Consider the following 18,620-nt stretch of genomic DNA (forward strand, 5'->3'; position numbering starts at 1 on the left):
GGATGTGTGAATGTAATTATAATGTAATTATATGCAATTAAGTGGTGACCATGAAATGAATCCCTTTGTTATTAAGACTTTAATCTTACTTCAACAATCATCACGAATATCTGCTGAGTACAAATAAAACAACAAATCACACCAGAACCCTGTTCACTTTAAAAAGCAAATGAAACATGCACAAGACACAAAAACAGGAAAGCTATTTAAAATGTAGGCGTACATCAGTAGACCTGACCCTCCATTATACAGGAAAACTGAACGACAGAATCAGCTTCATCAGCTTTTCAAATATCAAGATAGGTTTCTATAAGCTACTTTAGTTGTGAAGCTTTCTGGCTCATTATCATAACTAAAACTGCCTTTAAATGAGCAAAATGGATTATCCGATTTGATTGTTGGTTGTATTGCAGAAACCTTTCCAATTTTTCTGAACGTATGTTCTTTTTATTAAGTGGGAAATTTTCCTAAAATCTCCATCTCTGAGCTTTACAGTAGCACAGGCTAAAATTAAATCGTTTTTTCCACTCCGTTGCTCATTATTTTAGTCCGAATTATATGACGTGAACGCAGCACGGTTGTCATCATGAGGTCGGCAGTGGCAGGCTAGCCGTTTCCCCTGGTTTTAAGTCTTTATGCTAAGCTAAGCTAAACTAAGAAGTTCCTGGCTGTAGCTTCATATTGACAAAAATGAGAATTGTAACAATCTTCCCATCTAACTCTTGACAAAAAAAAAAAAAGTGAGTAAGAAAGTTAAATACTGTACCAGCCATTTACTATACAGAGACCAACTGGCTTGGTCTCCCAGAGACTCACAACTTACAATAATCTCATCAGTTTGGAAACAAATCTCAGAGGCAGCTTATGAAGAACTCAACGTAATCCTGTCAGGTTCAGTTCTCAGTCAGCCAGCTCACGTGAGGGTGCACCGCAGCCGAGCAGGGTTTGCGGTTTCCAGGCCAAAACTCAACTGTTCCAGCATCTCTTCCTTTCGCTCTCCAGATGTACGCTCTCCAGATGCGATTCATTTCACCTAACTTAATGTCGAGCAGATATTCTTGGCAGCTTGTCATGTCTTACCTCAGCTTTAACAAGACGGCGCACAGCAAGAGAGACAGACATAGAGGAAGAGGAAGTTTGACAGGCGAACACGAGACGAGCCTGGAGGTTGTTCCAAGAACGTCTTTGACACTTTACTGTACATTTTGGGTCCAGCTCGCAGGAACAGTCTTTTATCTGAGGAAAGAATGATGCTAAAACAATACTTTACGAGATCATAATTCATTGTACAACAACGTGTAAGTGCCGTTGCAAAGGTTATGCTGACTGATATAATGCTGAAAAAGGCTCAAAGGAACCTTTCATGTGGACGAAATGCTCAACATCTCATGTCTGCTGTGTTACAACAGTGTTCATTTGTGACACACACACAAAAAGATAATTTGACTAAAAGAACAAATTTTAAAAAATAAAGTTACTACAAAATCGCATGTCCAGTTAGGAACACAAATACAACATTAGACTACACTCTTAAAGGGGAGATCGTCTTAGTCTCTCCCCCAGTGCTGGAGCTTGCGGGGTGCTTTTAACAGGCGGAAGGCGATTGGTCTTTATGGCAGAGAAAGACAGCGGGTCCAAAATGCTGCCAAATCCAGATCCCTCGGAGTTGTCTGTGTAAAGACAAGAAAGACAGTCAGCGGAAAAGCTTTGGATACAGCTGTTTCCCACTGTTTCCAGTCTGTGCATTGAGCTAATCGACGTGAGAGTGGTATTGACCTTCACTTCTAACTCTGTGACAGCGAAAAAGCATATTTCCCAAAATGTCAGATGTTTTTTTTTTCTGTTCAGGAAAGTTATAATATGAATTGTATTATTTCCCCTGTTTCTGTTTTTCTCCTCACCATGAATGCCTATCATGTGCTCCAGGATCAGGACCCTCTCGGCCAGGATCTTCAGGGCCTCTCTGAGCTGCTGCATGGCCTCTCCCTGAACACCACCATTGTGTTTATTTAGGGTCATATTTCAAATGAGCTAAGCAGGGGAAACAAAAAGAAAAAAGTCTCTTACTTCACTCAAGCCTGCTCCTGGCTCTCCTTTTGGTCCTGGTGCTCCCTGTGAACCAGGCAAATTATGTTGTCATCTTTGCATTTTGTGTGTGTGTGTGTGTGTGTGTGTTTGTGTGTGTTTGTTTTATGTAACACAATAACCTTATACTCACAGGTAGGCCCTGCTCGCCTGTTAAACCTGGAAACCCCTGGCAGAGTAAAAACGGAAAAATAATTTGCACTCCTGCTCACATACACATTTCATCGACTTGGCTTCTTTATCCCCCAATGATCATCTGCCTCTTCACCAGATCGCCAATCTTAAATCATGCTAGTCGAGGAAGGGGATCAGGTTTAAAGACAGAGGCCCACTAGAGAGCCCACTACAGAGCGGACCCGACAGGACTGCCCTGATTAGTGAGGCCTGGCCCTGGACGAGAGCGAAAGAGGAGGATTAGTCACAGCTTGGAGTGAGTCTTTGAAGAGCAGCTTGCTCACCTTGGACGTGCTTAAGATTGCATGACAGCTAGGGCAATTTACAAAACGTAGAACAAAAGGCATTTGATATTTCAACAGAATCAAATAAGAATCAAACTAGCCTGCTAATCCATAAGTGAGGATGGTTTTTAAAGCAGCCTCACCCTTTCTCCTGGACCTCCTTTAGGCCCTGGATCCCCAGGCTTGCCTTGGACGCCTTCCTTGCCCTTGTGTCAGATAAACGTAAGGACATGAATTAATGATTTCACACATACTGTACATGTTTATTCTTTATTGATCTGCAATCAGCCCTCAGTGACAGACACTCACGTCCTGTCCTGGCAGGCCTGGTATCCCTGAAGGTCCTCTTGGACCTGGAGGGTGAGCAGTGTCATTCACGATCACATCATCAAAATCAATTTAACACAGTTCAATTAAATTCAGATATTAAATTATACCAATAGAGAGAATCTGAGTTTACAAGATAGACTCATGAGGCGCTACTTGAACACATGTTTCTCTATGCAGAATTTAAGAGAAACGTTTGAATATTTGAGCATTACTTCACTACACAATGTTGACTTGCCACAGGAGGTTAAAAAAGGTCAAATCCAGAGCTAAAAAAAACAAACAATACACAGGTATGTCTCGTGAAATTTGTTAGACTGAAAACATGGTGGGATTCTGGGGCTTGTTCTTCCAACCTGGGCGATTGGGAACATTTTCTATCCATACCTGAGGGGCCGGAGGGACCTGTTGGACCGGGTGGCCCGACTATGATCTGAGGAGCAGGGGGAGGTGTGTGGGCGGAGATCTCCTCTGAGAAAGACAAAAAGAAACAGAAGTTTAAGCGGAAAGTTTACTTCAACCTCTGCACAAAAGATGACGAGGACTGTGATGACAGGTTAGAAGAAACCCAACTGAGGGGTAAGTGAGAAGAGTTATACAGCAAGTGGTATAGGATTTACAGCTCATCAGTTTAAATGTCATCAATTGTCTCTTTATATGTTGTTACCCAAAATATTTTCAGTACCATGTACTTTAAATTTTCCTCTGGAGTCAACAGAAATAAACAGATGTAAAATTATACTCTACCTACTGGGAAATGACCTAGATTTCTATTAACGCTTTCATTGATCACTTGAATTAGACACAAACATGATATACTGTATCCACAGACAGAAACTCTGAGCAGTATCAAATTACAGGCTCTGCCTCCATGTTGGCCTGAAGTTACAGATGTTTTGGTGTTTTACACATCTTTGGCATGTCTGTAAAATGTTGTTTTTTTTGGAAAGTGCCTTTCAAATTGTTGTTTCCTTTATCCAGTCACCAATAATATCAGGTGAACTGTTAGCGACTAAGGTCTTTTTTCTCAGACTTAAAAAAGAGTCCAGACATGACATCAGGGTCAACAGTTAGGCTGCAGAGTTTCACCAGCGGTCAACAGCAGGATTAAATCGGCTGTGACAGTGAAGGACAGCAACAGCTGGTCCATCTGAAGGAGGTCCCGTTTAATGGAGCAGTAAATGCCTGGAAATAATAAGAAAACATGGGTGAAGTGGAAGTTATGCTTTGTTCTCAGCATGTAGGGTATTTCAAAATATGCTTGTAAGTATAAATCTTGTTTGAAACCACGCCACACTTCCACTTCCTCTCCACTTTACCATATGCTCAGGGTCAGTCTTCCCCTGCGCCGAGGCAGGGCTGTTACAGTCCACAGAGAGGGTCTAGAAGGAGCACATTTCTATCTGGAACTAATTTTCTAATGTTACAGTCTCCTCGAGTCTGGCTGCCTCCCCGAGAAACTCCACATGAGTGGCAGACTATCTCCTCCCTCGTTCGTAGCCAGCCCATGCGTTTGGCTGCGGGCCACGGCCTGTTCCCCAAAACGCAGACTGTTGTGCTGACAGCTAACAAATTAGGTCTGATTTACAGCCAGTTGGCCCCCCTCGGCTTACACGGTCCCACAGACCCAAATCTACATAGTTCCAGACCCGCAGACACAGTTCTGGGCTCAGAAAGACAGGCCTAGCCAAGAGCCTAATCAGAGCCAGAAGTCGTCTGTGAGGTAATGACTACAGCATGGACTTCTACTGCCTCCCTGTGGTAACACCGAGGTATTCGAGTAACTTTTGAACATGAGCTTTTCCCAACAGTATAACCTCTAAATGTGGACCTGGCTTTGAGCACTTTGGCAGGTGTACAGTTCGTCTGTGGAAAGATTCTGTCAACACTGTGCAAGATACATTTACAAAACGTAACGAAGACGTCCACGTCCGAAGATGGTTACGGTCCGACCCATGAGCACTTACTCATGTAGGCTAATAAAGTCCTCATCGGTCTAAATGTCAACATATTGATGGGAGGCAGGTTGATCCCATCGCAATATGGTCTTTGCAAACTTTGAGAAATCTATGATTTTCTTTATTACTATTCGCTATACGAGCATCATCGTTGTTTTTACTGATCTCTGCAAGACAAGAGTCGCAAAAGAAGTGAGCCGGATTGAATCAGTTATGCCCTAATAATAATGCTCTAACCGATTCAGCCCCAGAGCTTATCGTCTGATTTATATGCTGGTATTTGGCTCCGTCGTCGGTGGACGTGTTAAAGGAGGTTGCAGTAAACAGTGGCACAGCAGCAGCAAAACACATGGAAAAAATTAAACTAAATCTAAGCCAGTCCTCCTTGGGAAAAGAAACAATACTCTCCTACGCTGCAAATTGAAGTCAGTCACTATTGCTCACTTAAACACTTGATAACAGCTACAATATGCTTTGGTCACTGAGCTTCCACCAATTTGGCCAGTGTTCATGTTCTGCCTGACAAAATGTTCGCGAGGAACGAACAGGATGGACGTGGGCATGAGATATGTGAAACTGGTGAGACACATGGTTCTGGCTTCAATTTAACTGTCCAGAGACTTAATGCTTGAATGGTTTCAAATTGTTTTTGGGCCAGAAACTAACCATGTGTGTAACATCGGTTTCTATTATGCTCTTATTTAAGTTTCATCTGGGACAATTTGGTCCTGATTTGAGAGATTACACTTGTGGTGGAACAGTCTGCCCACCTCGGTTTTCAACTTGGAAGATGTCACCCCGCACTTGTACTGGAGAGGAGCTTGGCACCAGAGGACCCGGTGGACCAGGAGGGCCGGGTAGACCCATTTCTCCAGGTGAGCCTCGGTCTCCCTTTGGTCCTGAGCAACAACAAAGACAACCAAATAAAATCGATGAGTGGTTTTGGTTCCAACAGTGTCAGATCAACCTTGAATATGCAGACCAGATTAAAGTTCTGAGTTTGTTTTACCGATGGGTCCAGGAAGGCCTGGTCCTCCAGCCAAACCCTGAGGACCAGCAGAACCAGGAAGTCCTGGAGGTCCAATGGGCCCTGGAGGCCCCATGCTACCTGGTACTCCAAGAGAAAAAGAGTAGACAGTAGAGTCCAATGTCTAGTCCAAGGAATAATACCGACTAGAATTATTTAAAGAAGCACTTGAAAGTATGGGGGGAAATAAACAACAATAGACAATATCATCGGTTGTTATCTTGGCTTTTGCTTAAAACTTTTAACAAACAGGATGTGTGGTGTTGCAAAGAAGAAATCTGAATTCAAAGGGGAGATTGGTTTAATTAAAGACACTTGTTTGATTTGCAATGTATAGAATGTCAGCGATTTTAGAATTTGACTCAAAATCATAAGTCAGAACATCTCAGCTCCCATTTTTACCTGAAACTCAAACTTTGCATTTACTGTTGTTTAATTCAGACAAGTAATCAAAAACAAAAACAGCTCTTCAACATCTCAACGTCACATTTCCGACGGCACGTTTTCGTGTGGTGTGTCGGCACCTGGTGGCAGGTATGACGGCGGTCCAATAGGAGTGGGTTGAGGAGCGTCCACCTCATTGTCCGTTGAGCCCTCGGGCAAACTGTTGACTGTTGGCAGTGACGAGCGTGTCTCCTCCAACAGCCTGATCTGGAACAACAGCAGATTTCACACAAGTCTGCACTTCAATAAATCCTCTGAGTACAAATGCTTATAAAACGCAAGACCTCAAATTATTCACAGGCTTAAAGGGGGATCTTCTGTACCTTTGATTCAATCACATCTATTCTGCTGCTCATGTCAGTGAAGTTGGCACAGTTCATACACTCTGCAAGAAAGAAACACAGACAAGGATGTGTTTAGTCTCCACATTACAGCAGACATATTCACGCTACCGCTGACTCTACATCGTCTCTTTCATTCCTGTCATTGTTCTGGGGTTTTTTTCTGGCACCATCAGCAGTATCTCTCTATTTCACACTGAGCAGGTCGGGCCAAGATACACGAGAACGATACCCATCAAACTAGCCCCAAGAATTTATTAGGAATTCCTTCTTACAGTAAAAGCATGTTACTCATTCAAGAGCTTGGCACACACCTGCTCGTCTCCTGACCTCCTGACTCGGCATGTTTTCAGTCTGTCTGCCCACTCACAGCGAAGGCCTGAATGCCCGCACTCGCATCCTCCGCCACATACCAGAGCCGACAACATTAACAGTGTGTAGCACATGGAAACACACACAAACACACTGACACACACTGACACACACACACACACACAATTTAACATTTATGTATTCAACTTAAATCAAGTGACAAACCACTAACTCCGTTATTATGACTTTTTTCTAGTCCAATGAAAATCAAGCACACAACCAAAACAATCAAACAACCAACCAACTCCTGTTTGAATAATGTTTGCTAAAAACGCCTGTGTCGAGTCTGAAAATAACAAATTACTTTCTTTGTGTCACATTTTTAAACACACTATTACATAATGTGTTTTTTTGGAGCCAACTGGGGGCAGTGGAAACAAGCAGCACATTATGGACATATTGTCCTTGGTGCAACAAGGCAACATGATCATCCATTTGGAGTCATGGTTGTGGTCAACTGGCAATCTCTGCTCTGTTTTTTTTTTTTTAATGGTATTACATTTTTTAATGGTATTTGTTGATGAACAATGTCAAACTTGTTATTTCAGAAATAGTATCAGTTGAAAAACTGATCTTTGCGTTTGCCAACAAAGTTTTTTTTATTTTCGGTCTGTTTTAAAAACTTTGGTCACCTCTCTCAAAAAGTTCCCAGCTACCACTAAACCACAGATACCCAACACCATGCCTTGCAGCAATTGTGGTTCCTTTACACGAGCTGTAACCCCAAATCTAAAAGACAGAATAACTCAGTTTCATAGAGCCTGTATTGGTTCTAAATCTGAGCTTTTCTCTGGTCCATGGCTCATAAGATCTGTGGAATGTCAGCTGTCCGTCCCACTGATGGGACCCACCCACATTGTGGTCATAGCAGGGAAACAGAACGAGGAACAACTGGTGCTCATAAATAACAACCTAACAACAAAATGACCCAAACAGCTCTGGTTTGCCTAAATCATCGTCTCCGACCGCAACGCACAGGGCACTAACGGCAGCCGCTGAGGTTTCTGCTTCACCGAAATAGGGCAGCGTGAATGTCTGTACCATGTCAATGTGTCTACAATCATCTACATCTAGTCCAGTGGTCCATCAGACTGTGTGGGTGTGGTTTGGGAATGCCTTGTTTCAACATTTTGAATCTCGTCATCGAGTGCAGCCACAAACGGAAACAACAATCAACAGTTCAACCAAACACACATTCCTCGGGTTTGATCAGCCCAAATACACTGAGCGCTGTGGCCCCACCGAGCCCCAAATGACCCCACATGAGCTTCTTATTGTGACTGGCTGCACTGAGGTTTTCTGCAGCGACTGCACCGAGGACATCGAAGCCAAACACAACTGCAGAACTGAAGGCAATCACCGGCTCCGCAGTGTGAGAGGGCTGATGAGTTGATATGCCTTTGTGTTCTCCACAGTGATTCATCATCGGCCCAGGGGAAGTCTCCACCCTCTGACCCTCTGTTATACACAGTGCATCAATCTGAGATTTGTTCCAAGGGTTATTTTGTGACGACGTGCTTGGTTTTAGTTTAGTTTTTAGGTAAATCAGTGGTGTGACCCACATGGATAGTAACATGGGAACAAGAGTAGAACAGAACAAAACTTTCTCTCAATGCCAAGCTCTACGCTTTACAGGTGTAAACACTCTACATGTGTCAGTGGTGACGCGAAACGACGAGTGAGCAAGGGTCTGAAATCTCTGTTCACTATTGAGTGATCTTATGGGTGACTATTTAACAGGGAGTAGGAAATAAATGAATGAAGAGATGTTTTTGGATACAGCCGGGCTATTTATTTGGTTTACACTGTACTGTGCACTACCTTTACGCAAAATGACTTGTAGCCGCTTTGCTGTGAGTCAGAGAAATAAGCATCTCTGCCTCGTCTGTGAGGGATTTCAGCTTCTTTTGCTCCTTTATCCACTCCTAACGAGATAACTTCTCAATCTTCCTCTCTTGTCCAAAGAGAGCCAGAAATAAGCCAGTCATATCTTATTATGTCATAAACACACCGCAGGACAACACCAGAGCTCTCCGCCACAAATGTGAACCAGAGCAAAACAACTGCATTTCTTTTTGCTGCAGTAGGAATTTAATTATGTTGGGTTAAAAAACCAAACTTCCGCTGTGCTCGAGCTGATGTTTAAATGGGACCGCAGTTATGGAGTCTGTTTGGATCCATAATTACACCATGGCAACATAAGCAAAGGATAAGCAAAGGTCCAATTTTCTTGGACTGTTTCTCATCTCATGGGAAAGAATCAGAATCATGTTTTCTTTAGGGAGAAGCAAAATAAACAGAGAATACTTCAGAGAAAAAAACGATTTCTGCTCCAAAGAGAAGGATATGTATGTTTGACCAGTTATTCCAAATATGCAGAGGATAACACTTCCCTGATATTCATGAAAAGCTGCTTAAAGGGATGCAAGTAGTAGTTTTAAATTTACAGAGACAAGTGAAAGAAAATTTTGTTGATTCACAATATATGTTGATTACATGAAATGAAATTAATGATCTCATATCGTTGGGTAATGCGCCATATAAATGGATTACATGGCCATAAATAACATGGTGCAGAAGCAAAACTCATGTAATAGATACTCTCAACTGTAACGATGAGAGAAGAATTGAAATGGCTTGGATCAAACTTCCTCCAGGCAAAGAACTCAGTTTTAATGAGATAAGAACTGTCGGAAGATAAATCTTATTTAAACATCCGAAAAGCCAAAGCAATGAGCATGTGTCATTGCAGCAAACTATGAAAGCACCGACATGTTTAATGAGTCATAACAGGTGATCAAGACAGAACAGGATACAAGAAAGAACAGGATATTTTGGCAAGAGTCTAAGTCAAATTGCAGGCGTCGTCTGTTGATACAGCTACATTTCCTACATTAGACCTGGATGTAGATCAAAGAAACCACACACAGACAACGTCGACCGCAAAACAAACATGACGCACACACCCTCTCAATACTTGCTCTGTCTATATGTGTGAGTAGAACAGAAAAAAATGATATGCTGAAACATCTTCATGGACCTTTCCAACCTCCTCTCACCCCAACCGGTCGAGGCAAATGGCCGCCCACTGAGACCGGTTCTGCTGGAGGTTTGCGTGTTTGTTCTGCTGTGTGTATGTGTGTGTGTGTGTGTGCGCACCACACACACACACACACACACACACACACACATACACACACACACACACACACACACACACACACACACACACACACACACACACACACACACACACACACACACACACACACACACACACACACACACACACACACACACACACACACACACACACACATACACACACAGTGACAGCTGGCTGCTTCCCAGGTCCCTGTTGTGTGTCAGCCAGCAAGTGGTCAGCTACTGCTGGCATGAAGAACAGCTGACACAGAACACATACACACACACACACACTATGTGTACACAATGTCACAAACTCTCTCACTCACTAAATCACCCACCCACTTTGATTGCGGTGGCTGGTGGAGGATGGAGAACAAATTCTTTTTTGAAAACCAAGATGTCTGCTAGTCCACAGTGGGACCATTACTGTAAGCATTTTTCACCATGATGGCGGCTGACAGGCCACACACTATTTATATAAACTGAACACTTACTGACAAATGCTTAGCAACTAATAGAATTTTAATTTACATTTGATAGATGATGTAATTGTTTCTTGCTAAATGTCACTGACTTTGTAATCAAACCACAATGAGGCACAGTTATTAATCTGAGATTCCTCCTCATAAAATGTTGCTACCCGACAGACGCAGCCACGCCACAATGACAAACTAAATCACTTTGTATCTGAGAGCTCTGTCATTCACTCATTCCCTTCACAACGCATCTACACATAGGATCATGCTGCACTGTCCAGCTTTTCAGTCAACGCACTGCTGCCCTGATGCTGAAATGTTTGCAACACATCGGTCACAGTGAGAGATGCACGGCCCTGCTGGTGCACAGACATATGGTCATCGCCGCACTATGAGATGATGTCGTGCGACTGAGGAGAGACGACTGCGCCGTGATCATCTGAAATAAAGGCAACATTTTTAGGCGCAAAAGGTATTGCAGTCGTGCCTGATGACATGGAGAGAACGAAAAAGGGTGGCGACACTGAGAGAGGGGAAAAAAAGAGTGGCAGACTATCCCTGCTTATTAATCACATCAGAAATATTATACTTTATGAGATGAGAACACATGAAGGCCATGACAAAACTGGAAATATGGAGCTCTCCGTGAGCCCTATTTTTCAAAGGTTGGAGTGTGTCTACAGTACCTTGCAAAAAAAAATAGACACCAGCAAGATTTATTCCCCCACCTCCAACCCCCGCCCCACCATATATTCTGTATGAATATGCTTGCTGTTAGCCGCATATTTAATCAATGTCAGCTTTTCATGTTTTCCAGTTTGGCCAACATGCCTTACAGACGAGTTCTGTTGGAGCATAACCTGCTTTGTGCACAACTTAGGACCAGCGTGAAGCCACAAATGTGAAAGAATATCTGTGTGTCTCTAACAAAGAAAACCACAAAATTTCTCACACAACTTCCAAGTTAATACGCAGGAACTTCCAGTCAGCATGCGGAGAACCAACACCATAAACCTGCAGATATCACCAGCCAATGGGGGGACATCTGGCTCTCTATGACCTCAGGAACTAGGGGACATAGGGACACTTTGAAAGATGTCATTTAGAGACAGGAAGACCCCAAAAAAACACAGATGAACAGAGTGTCATCCATCAGGCAGATCAGACCAGGAACAGCTAATAGCTCCCAGCAGGTCAAAGGTTAATGTCTGACCTATATTTGAACACAAGCAAGGAGGTAACAGTGATAGTCATATCCTCGTGCTGTAGAGGTTGTGGTCTACAGGAGCACATATGAGATACGTTTCTGCGTTATCACTTTACACCAAGGAGAAAGAGCAAGAGATCTAAAGGGGATAGGAAGTAAGATACAGTCAGTAGAGAGCAGCAAGTGATAATGAGGCCAGCGGGGGCAAAAATAAGCAAGGGGCAAAAATAAGCAAGGGGCAAAACAGCAAAGGCCTGGATGAGAGCGGATAATAAGATAGAAAAATGGAAGAATTCAAAGGAATTTCTGGACGATATATAATATAGCTGGTGTTAAAGATAATCCCTCCTGCGTTGAGATTTTAACACACTTCCCCCTCGTCTTTCTCCTCCAGCTGCAGAGGAGAATCTGGGACTTTCGTAGCCGAAGCATTAACACATTAACACATTTGGCACTCAAAGCTTTCAGCCACCTTTTAACTTCTTTAATAAAACTCATTGTTAACTGCCGCTTTTAAAAAACAACCGGAGCTGGAACACCCAGCATTAAACTTCTGAACTTCTCTTCCTGAGCTTTTGCGTGACATCAAAGGTTACATCTCTCATCGGGGGAGGTCCTGGCACTAATTCTTTTAAGATTATACTTCCCCCCCATACACACACATTACCCACAATGCCTACTGTTAATGGGATCATGTGTGCAGATAGGTGGGCTGCGGTGCTGCTGTGATGGAGCGGGGAGGAGGGGGGCAAGCGCTAGCAGCAAATTACGAACACATTTCTCCCAAATGTGTTCCATGCCGTCATGTGTTAGCACCACTCTGCTGAAAGTAAAATGTAAATCTTGAGATGCACTTTACACAGCCAGCACAGACCAGACTGTCAAAAATATTGACGAGTCGGGGGGTGTTGACGAAAAACATCAACTTTCCATTAGCAAACACTGACAAATTCAGGCTTTGTGGCCCCGGAGTTTGGCCATAAACTTGAAGATTTTTTAAGACGGCCATAGGGATTTATATTATCGAGGACAAAATAATAATAAAATAATAATAAAAATAATCTGAGGAGTCAAAACACTAGAGGGCTTGTAAAACCCATAACCTACAGACAACATACATGCCACTATATTTGATGTATGAAATCTCTGAAAACACTCGTAGATGCCTGTTGCTATTTCAAAAAGCCCAAAGTAATGCATTCAAATTCCGTGTTTTTTCTGACCTACAGTCCAAAATGCAAAGATATTCAGCTTAGTATTACTTAAGACAAGAGAGAAGCAGCAAATCCTCACAAATCAGCGGCTGGAAGGAGGCGGTTTTTAACATTTCTTTTCTGCCAGTGAAACAATGATTAATCTAAATACTGGGCTTGATATTGTTCTGTTGATCAACTGATCAAAAAAATGTGACTAAATTCAGATTTTCAGGAAAGAGTCAAGAATCCTAAATCCTAAACGGATGTACGCATTGATGCAGATTTGGCCTGTGTTGCAGTCTGCTTCCTTTATAACACTATTCTTATAATCTATGATTCAAGTCAGCTTCATACATGGTTGTTTCATGTATGTGATTCAGAACAACAAATGGTAACAAAAGAATAAGGCATTACAGTCTGGCAGAAAAATTATTCAGATTTTAGAACATGAAAACAAGAGCGTGTGCCGAGGTGGGAGGAACTCCACGCTTACACAGACTTAAATCCGACTCTGGCTTTCTTTACGTGCCCTGTCTCTACACCTCTGAGGGCCTCAGGGGCCTCTGAAGTGGAGCCAGAATCCCATCCAACTAAAACCAGAGGTGATGTCATCTTCATTGGTTAGGGCTGTCTTCGCTCGCTCTGATAAAGCAGCTGGCTCGGAGCCCCGCCTGGCCTCATGTACAGTGCTGCTGGCCTGGTGTCAGAGCCAAAATTATCCACACTTTAAGGAAACGTTTGCCGTTTTCTGAATCAAACTTGTTTGATTTCTCACATCGAGTTAGATGAGAGGATCAATACCACTCTGTGTAGTATGATGTATATGAAGTCAAAGCCAGAGGATGGTTAGCTTAGCTTAGCATAAAGACTGAAAACAGGGGGAAACACTGAGCCTGTCTTTGCCCAAAGGAAAAAATTGATAAATATATCAGCCCACCAGCACCTGTTAAGCTAATTGATTTACACTTTTGATCCTTAAAGATCTCTTTCCTGCAGCTCTTAAAAGGACCTCAGACGTTCTGAAATCTGAGGCCCCAATTGATTGGGGCATAACTTTAAAATGTCCAAGGTTTCCCTGATATGATGCCATATCCGACTTCCTTTTATTGTGCAGAGATGAAGAGAACCGGTGTTTGCTTTATGGCTGTCGTGATCTTAGCACGGTCACGTATGTTACAAAGACCTGGCGGAGGAGTGTCATGCTCATTAATCTCAGTGGGGCCACTTTCCCACAGAGCCGGCTCTCTGCTCCGCTGCCGTCTGGGCGGCTTGTTGCAGCTGGAGTCCTGTGGGATGAAATGAGTCCTCATTACGCTTCACTTTTCTCTTTTCGTCTCCATACATATTGCTGCACGGTTGTTTCAGCCCTGCCAACTCTAACACCTTGTTGTTTATTTTCTCCTCAGTGTCCTGTCCTTCTCTAACTTTCCCTCTCCTGATCTCGGCTGTTCTTTGGGCTCTCCTCGCTGAGTGGAACCCTCTAGTTTCTCCATATGGAGGTGATTTTCCCCCTGCTCTATAGCCATTAGAACATGTAAAAACATTTCAGCAAGTATTAAATAAACAGCCGGATTACTTCTTCACACTGCTGCAACCACTTTGGTCTCAAGTGAACCATAATCTCTGGCATTACAGACTCCAGCGGATACAGCTACGTGTTAATCTTCCTGAGGAATAATATCCACCATCAGGCAAATAATAGTTTCCAAAGGTTTTTGCAATAATGTTTCCTTTAATATTAATGTGTGTGCCTCCTGAACTCATGGTAAATCATGCACATCCAAGTGCAACAGCGAATAATTTTGCAAAATGGAACATGGTGTGGTAATTATTACCAATAGGCAAAACTTGCTCATTGAGGTGCAGTAACTGTTAATCTTGGACGAAAGTGGACTAGGCCATGTCAGTATTTTTCAATTACATACTGATTGCAGTATTTCCCAACCAAAAAAAAAAATCTGCCCAGTAGGTGAGTGTACTTAATAAGTTTAATAGTAAACAGTCAAAATAACTGCAATTTAAATAACTGTATGTGAGTATGGCTGTGAGCAACACAAAGAATACAGACCCCTTCACTTGCAGGAGGTTCTTCCAACCTCAAGGCTTGGCTTTTGCTCTGATATGCCGTTTCAGTTGTGAAAACCTTAGACGCCACCTTAGACAAGTATGTGTCTTTTCAAAGCATCTCCCCTTAAGTGACTTGACAACAGGTGGACTGCAAGAAAGGTCTTAGAAACAGCTCAGGTTGGAGAGAAACAGGAGGCAACTGCTGCTAAATTTTAAGGGTCTGAATATGATATATTAGTTTTAACTCTTTCATCATCGTCATTGTGGGTTAGAGAGTGTAGATTGATGATGGAAAAAATGTCTTTTTTATTTTAGAACACGGTTGCGAAATAACAAATGGTGAAAAAGGCAAAGGGGTCTGAATACTTTCCGAACGCCATGTATGGCATTGCACCTACATTGCACCTCCGTCCACCTCCCACTCTGTGTTGACTCTGGTGTCTCACCCCTGGCTGAAAATGTTGGTCTTTACTGGGCTCAGAGTCTGCGGTCTGTGCAATCCAGTGCTGCCGACCACCACCAAAACCCAGACTACCTCCCACTTTACAAGTCACTCCGCTGGACGTTCCTCTGAGGTTTTTTTCTATTTTCTTTGATTTAACCTTTCCTTTTCCATTCATTCTTTTGACTGTAATAGCCATGCTGATATTCAAGCAAAACTACCTGTGTTCCATCTACAATCAAAAGAATCATACAAGCGTGTGTGGACATACTCACACACATTTTCAGAGAGAGAGAGAGAGAATAAAACAGAAGGAGAGAGAATGTGATATTAATCCTCATCCTTCCAGGCACAGAATAATAATAATAATAAATTTCATTTACAGAGCACTTTTCATTGCTAAAATCAATCTCAAAGTGCTAAAGTCTTGAATGCATGGCTGTCAAAGACAAAGGTACACGGGATCCCTTTCATCTGTTGTTTTAATGCAATCTGTGTTCCCAAAGGTAAAGCAAAACAGACTTTCAGTCTTAATTTACAAAACCACTTTACAATCATACCAAGAGGTTGACAGCTGCACAGTAGCACGATTAGCAAGCTACCCGATTACAAACCACCAAAAGCTGCATACTAAAAAGACACAGATGCGTCTGAGCAAAACACATGGCCTTTATTTCAATACTAGAGAGAATTATTCTCAAAGACCACACTGTCTGCAATTCCTCTAGTTCGTGTTCGTGAGAAAGTTGCATCACTTAAAAGAAGAAAGAAAAATCCCACATATAAAAACTCACCTTCTCGACATTCTTTTCCCAGAAACCCTGGGCAGCATCTCCACTCCAGTGCAGTGACTTGCTTGTAGGTGACCTTGAAGGATGGCCTCATAAGTGTCCTGTAGCTGGAAAACAACACATGGTAACTGACTACAGGGACATACAAAATGCAGACACACAAATGTTGGGGGGGGGGGGATTTCTGCCTTTATTTGACAGTGGACAGTACTGTGCCAACTTAGGGGAGACGGGGGAATGATAAACAAAGATTCATGGCTGAATTTGAAGTGGGAATGTTGCGATTCATTTCCTGGTTGTTTCACCATATTCACGAGAAGAATCGATTTGACCCCCCCCCCCTGGTATTCACCTCTTTCTGCCCTTTTCCTGTCCCTCCGTTTCCCACCAGTCAACTCTTTGTGTGGTCGGTCTGTTGTTCCCTGTCAGACTGTCATTGCCTCTGTGAACATACATCTCATGTCTTTCCTCGTGTTGCCTCTTGGTGTATGACAACTTGTCCGATTACCAGGTTTGGGATTTTTGCTTGCTTGTTGCCTGTTTCTGACTGCCTTGTTTGGACTGTTTCTTTGTGTACGACCTTCTTTGTGTACGACCCTGACACCATGAAGGACACCAAATATTCTTCATTGATTCTGAACAGCAAAACAGCGAAACAACTGACAAAAGAAAGAGCAGGATTGGGCTGTGAGGGTCATTACAGTACCTGACGACTTTGGAACAGGGTCCAGGCCATCTGCAGCCCTGAACCACCCTCTGCACCGTGGTTTCTGTCCCATTGTGCACCTGACAGGACACTGTTTTGGAAACAGTATACCGACACCAGTTCCTAAAACACACAGGAAATAGTTTCCACTCTCATTAATAACAGAAATGATGCATAATCAGTGACACTATTGAGGATGTCAAAGACACGAGGAAACGTGAAAAAATGGATTCTGAAGCATGAATGTAAATCAAAAAGCACTGCAGTAATGCACAGCAATTGCTCAAGACACATAATCAGGATCATTATTATGATTTTTTTTTTGATTTTTTTTTTGATTTTTTTTTTTACATCTTTAGTGACCAGGCGAAATGTACAGTTGTGCTCACCTGAGTTGGGTAAGGGACCCGGCACCTGGCGGTCCAGTGCTGCCGATCTGTTCCGATTTGATGCGCTGCCGCTGCACTGTGATGCCTGGAAAGTGATACATATACCCTGTTCCCACCGAAGGACAGACTAAAGTTATCCACATGCAGAGCGCGCAGAGCAACGACAAACCCATCACGTCCTTTTGTCTTATCCCTGATAGAAATATCGACGACGTTCAAGTAAATCCTTAAGTTATACAGTAAACCCCCGTGTGGCAGGTCCACAGTAAATGGAATGAGAGGTGCACTACAAGTCTAAGTAAATAACCAGACTCGGTAACGAGTTGGTCATGTCGCCTTCCAGACTAGAAAACGGACTGATCCTCTCACGAGCTCAAAATGAATGACACACAGCTTCTTCCTATAGAATAATGTGGGTTTGACATCGTGCCGAGGACAGAGGAGTCAAATATCCAGGGTGCGTAAAAAAGCGCTGGATGTGAGTGGGCTGGAGAGTGAGTGCGTAAAAGCGCGCCTGGTCCCGAACAGTCACTCTCACGCTCTTATGCAATGTTTTCTTTATCAGTGCTTCAGCATGCTCTACCGCACATGGACTTAATCTAAACATAGTTGAACCATATAAATCGGTGGGAATAATGACGACGTTAAGATCTGAAGCCTCTGTTCATTTCCATCACTTCTTTTTCATCGGTTACTAAACTCACCCCTTATTTTCCAAAGCCTAAAAACACATTCAACTATGTATAAAGGCAGCACGTGGAATGAATCTAATGAAATGTTGATCACCAAGAAACTGAAGTTGTCTTTTATCTTAATATATAGACCTACACGCACCAAAACAGATCCGTCCAACGTCTGAAAACTTTTTTTATATAGATGACAGCCCGTCCACAAAAACATTTTAAAATAGATGAAAAGTAGAGAAGATTCTTAAAAAAAGACTGTATATTATCTAATTGAAAACTGTAATTTGACTTAGTGGGTCAACATTTTCACATCACATCAGTTTTGTTTTCCGTTCATTTCCTAACACTTTTGATGGTGGAAACCAGATTTTAGATTTATTATTACCTCATACTTTTGACAAAGCGAATCAATCTACCGACTTGCTCTTGAGGTTGACTCATTAATGACCGAATGAGAGGAATTAAAACCATCAGATATCAGATATATTAATCGAGCGTTAA

General features: G+C 42.6%; 1 protein-coding gene across 5 annotated transcripts; it reads right to left on the minus strand.

Moving 5' to 3' along the window:
• Positions 1–60: 60 nt before the first annotated feature.
• Positions 61–18,540, minus strand: LOC118299116 (collagen alpha-1(XXVI) chain). 5 transcript variants are annotated; one of them, XM_035622568.2, is made up of 14 exons: positions 17,434–18,540; positions 17,045–17,167; positions 16,342–16,439; positions 6,623–6,684; positions 6,380–6,506; positions 5,838–5,945; positions 5,599–5,727; positions 3,258–3,341; positions 2,853–2,896; positions 2,687–2,749; positions 2,219–2,254; positions 2,068–2,112; positions 1,902–1,986; positions 61–1,670 (listed from the first exon to the last, which is right to left on the minus strand). In XM_035622568.2, exons 1-14 carry the CDS (start codon positions 17,604–17,606, stop codon positions 1,531–1,533), a joined length of 1,317 nt encoding a protein of 438 aa, XP_035478461.2. In that variant the 5' UTR covers positions 17,607–18,540; the 3' UTR covers positions 61–1,530. The 5 variants fall into 5 exon arrangements, with proteins under 5 accessions (XP_035478461.2, XP_035478462.2, XP_035478460.2 ...); XM_035622569.2 differs by having other exon boundaries at positions 5,838–5,936; positions 16,342–16,445; XM_035622567.2 differs by having other exon boundaries at positions 5,838–5,942; positions 16,342–16,445.
• Between the last annotated feature and the right edge of the window lie 80 nt (positions 18,541–18,620).

This window comes from Scophthalmus maximus, chromosome 11, assembly GCF_022379125.1.
Source record: "Scophthalmus maximus strain ysfricsl-2021 chromosome 11, ASM2237912v1, whole genome shotgun sequence".
In the NCBI taxonomy this organism is placed as follows: domain Eukaryota; kingdom Metazoa; phylum Chordata; class Actinopteri; order Pleuronectiformes; family Scophthalmidae; genus Scophthalmus; species Scophthalmus maximus.

Excerpts from the sequence above, each read along its gene's own strand:
- LOC118299116 (XM_035622566.2), bottom strand. The coding sequence starts at position 17,606 with ATGGGTTTGTCGTTGCTCTGCGCGCTCTGCATGTGGATAACTTTAGTC. Across the intron at positions 17,168-17,433 it reads GGGTCCCTTACCCAACTCAG|GAACTGGTGTCGGTATACTG; the intron begins GTGAGCACAACT and ends TGTGTGTTTTAG. Across the intron at positions 5,946-6,379 it reads GCCGTCATACCTGCCACCAG|GAGTACCAGGTAGCATGGGG; the intron begins GTGCCGACACAC and ends CTTTTTCTCTTG.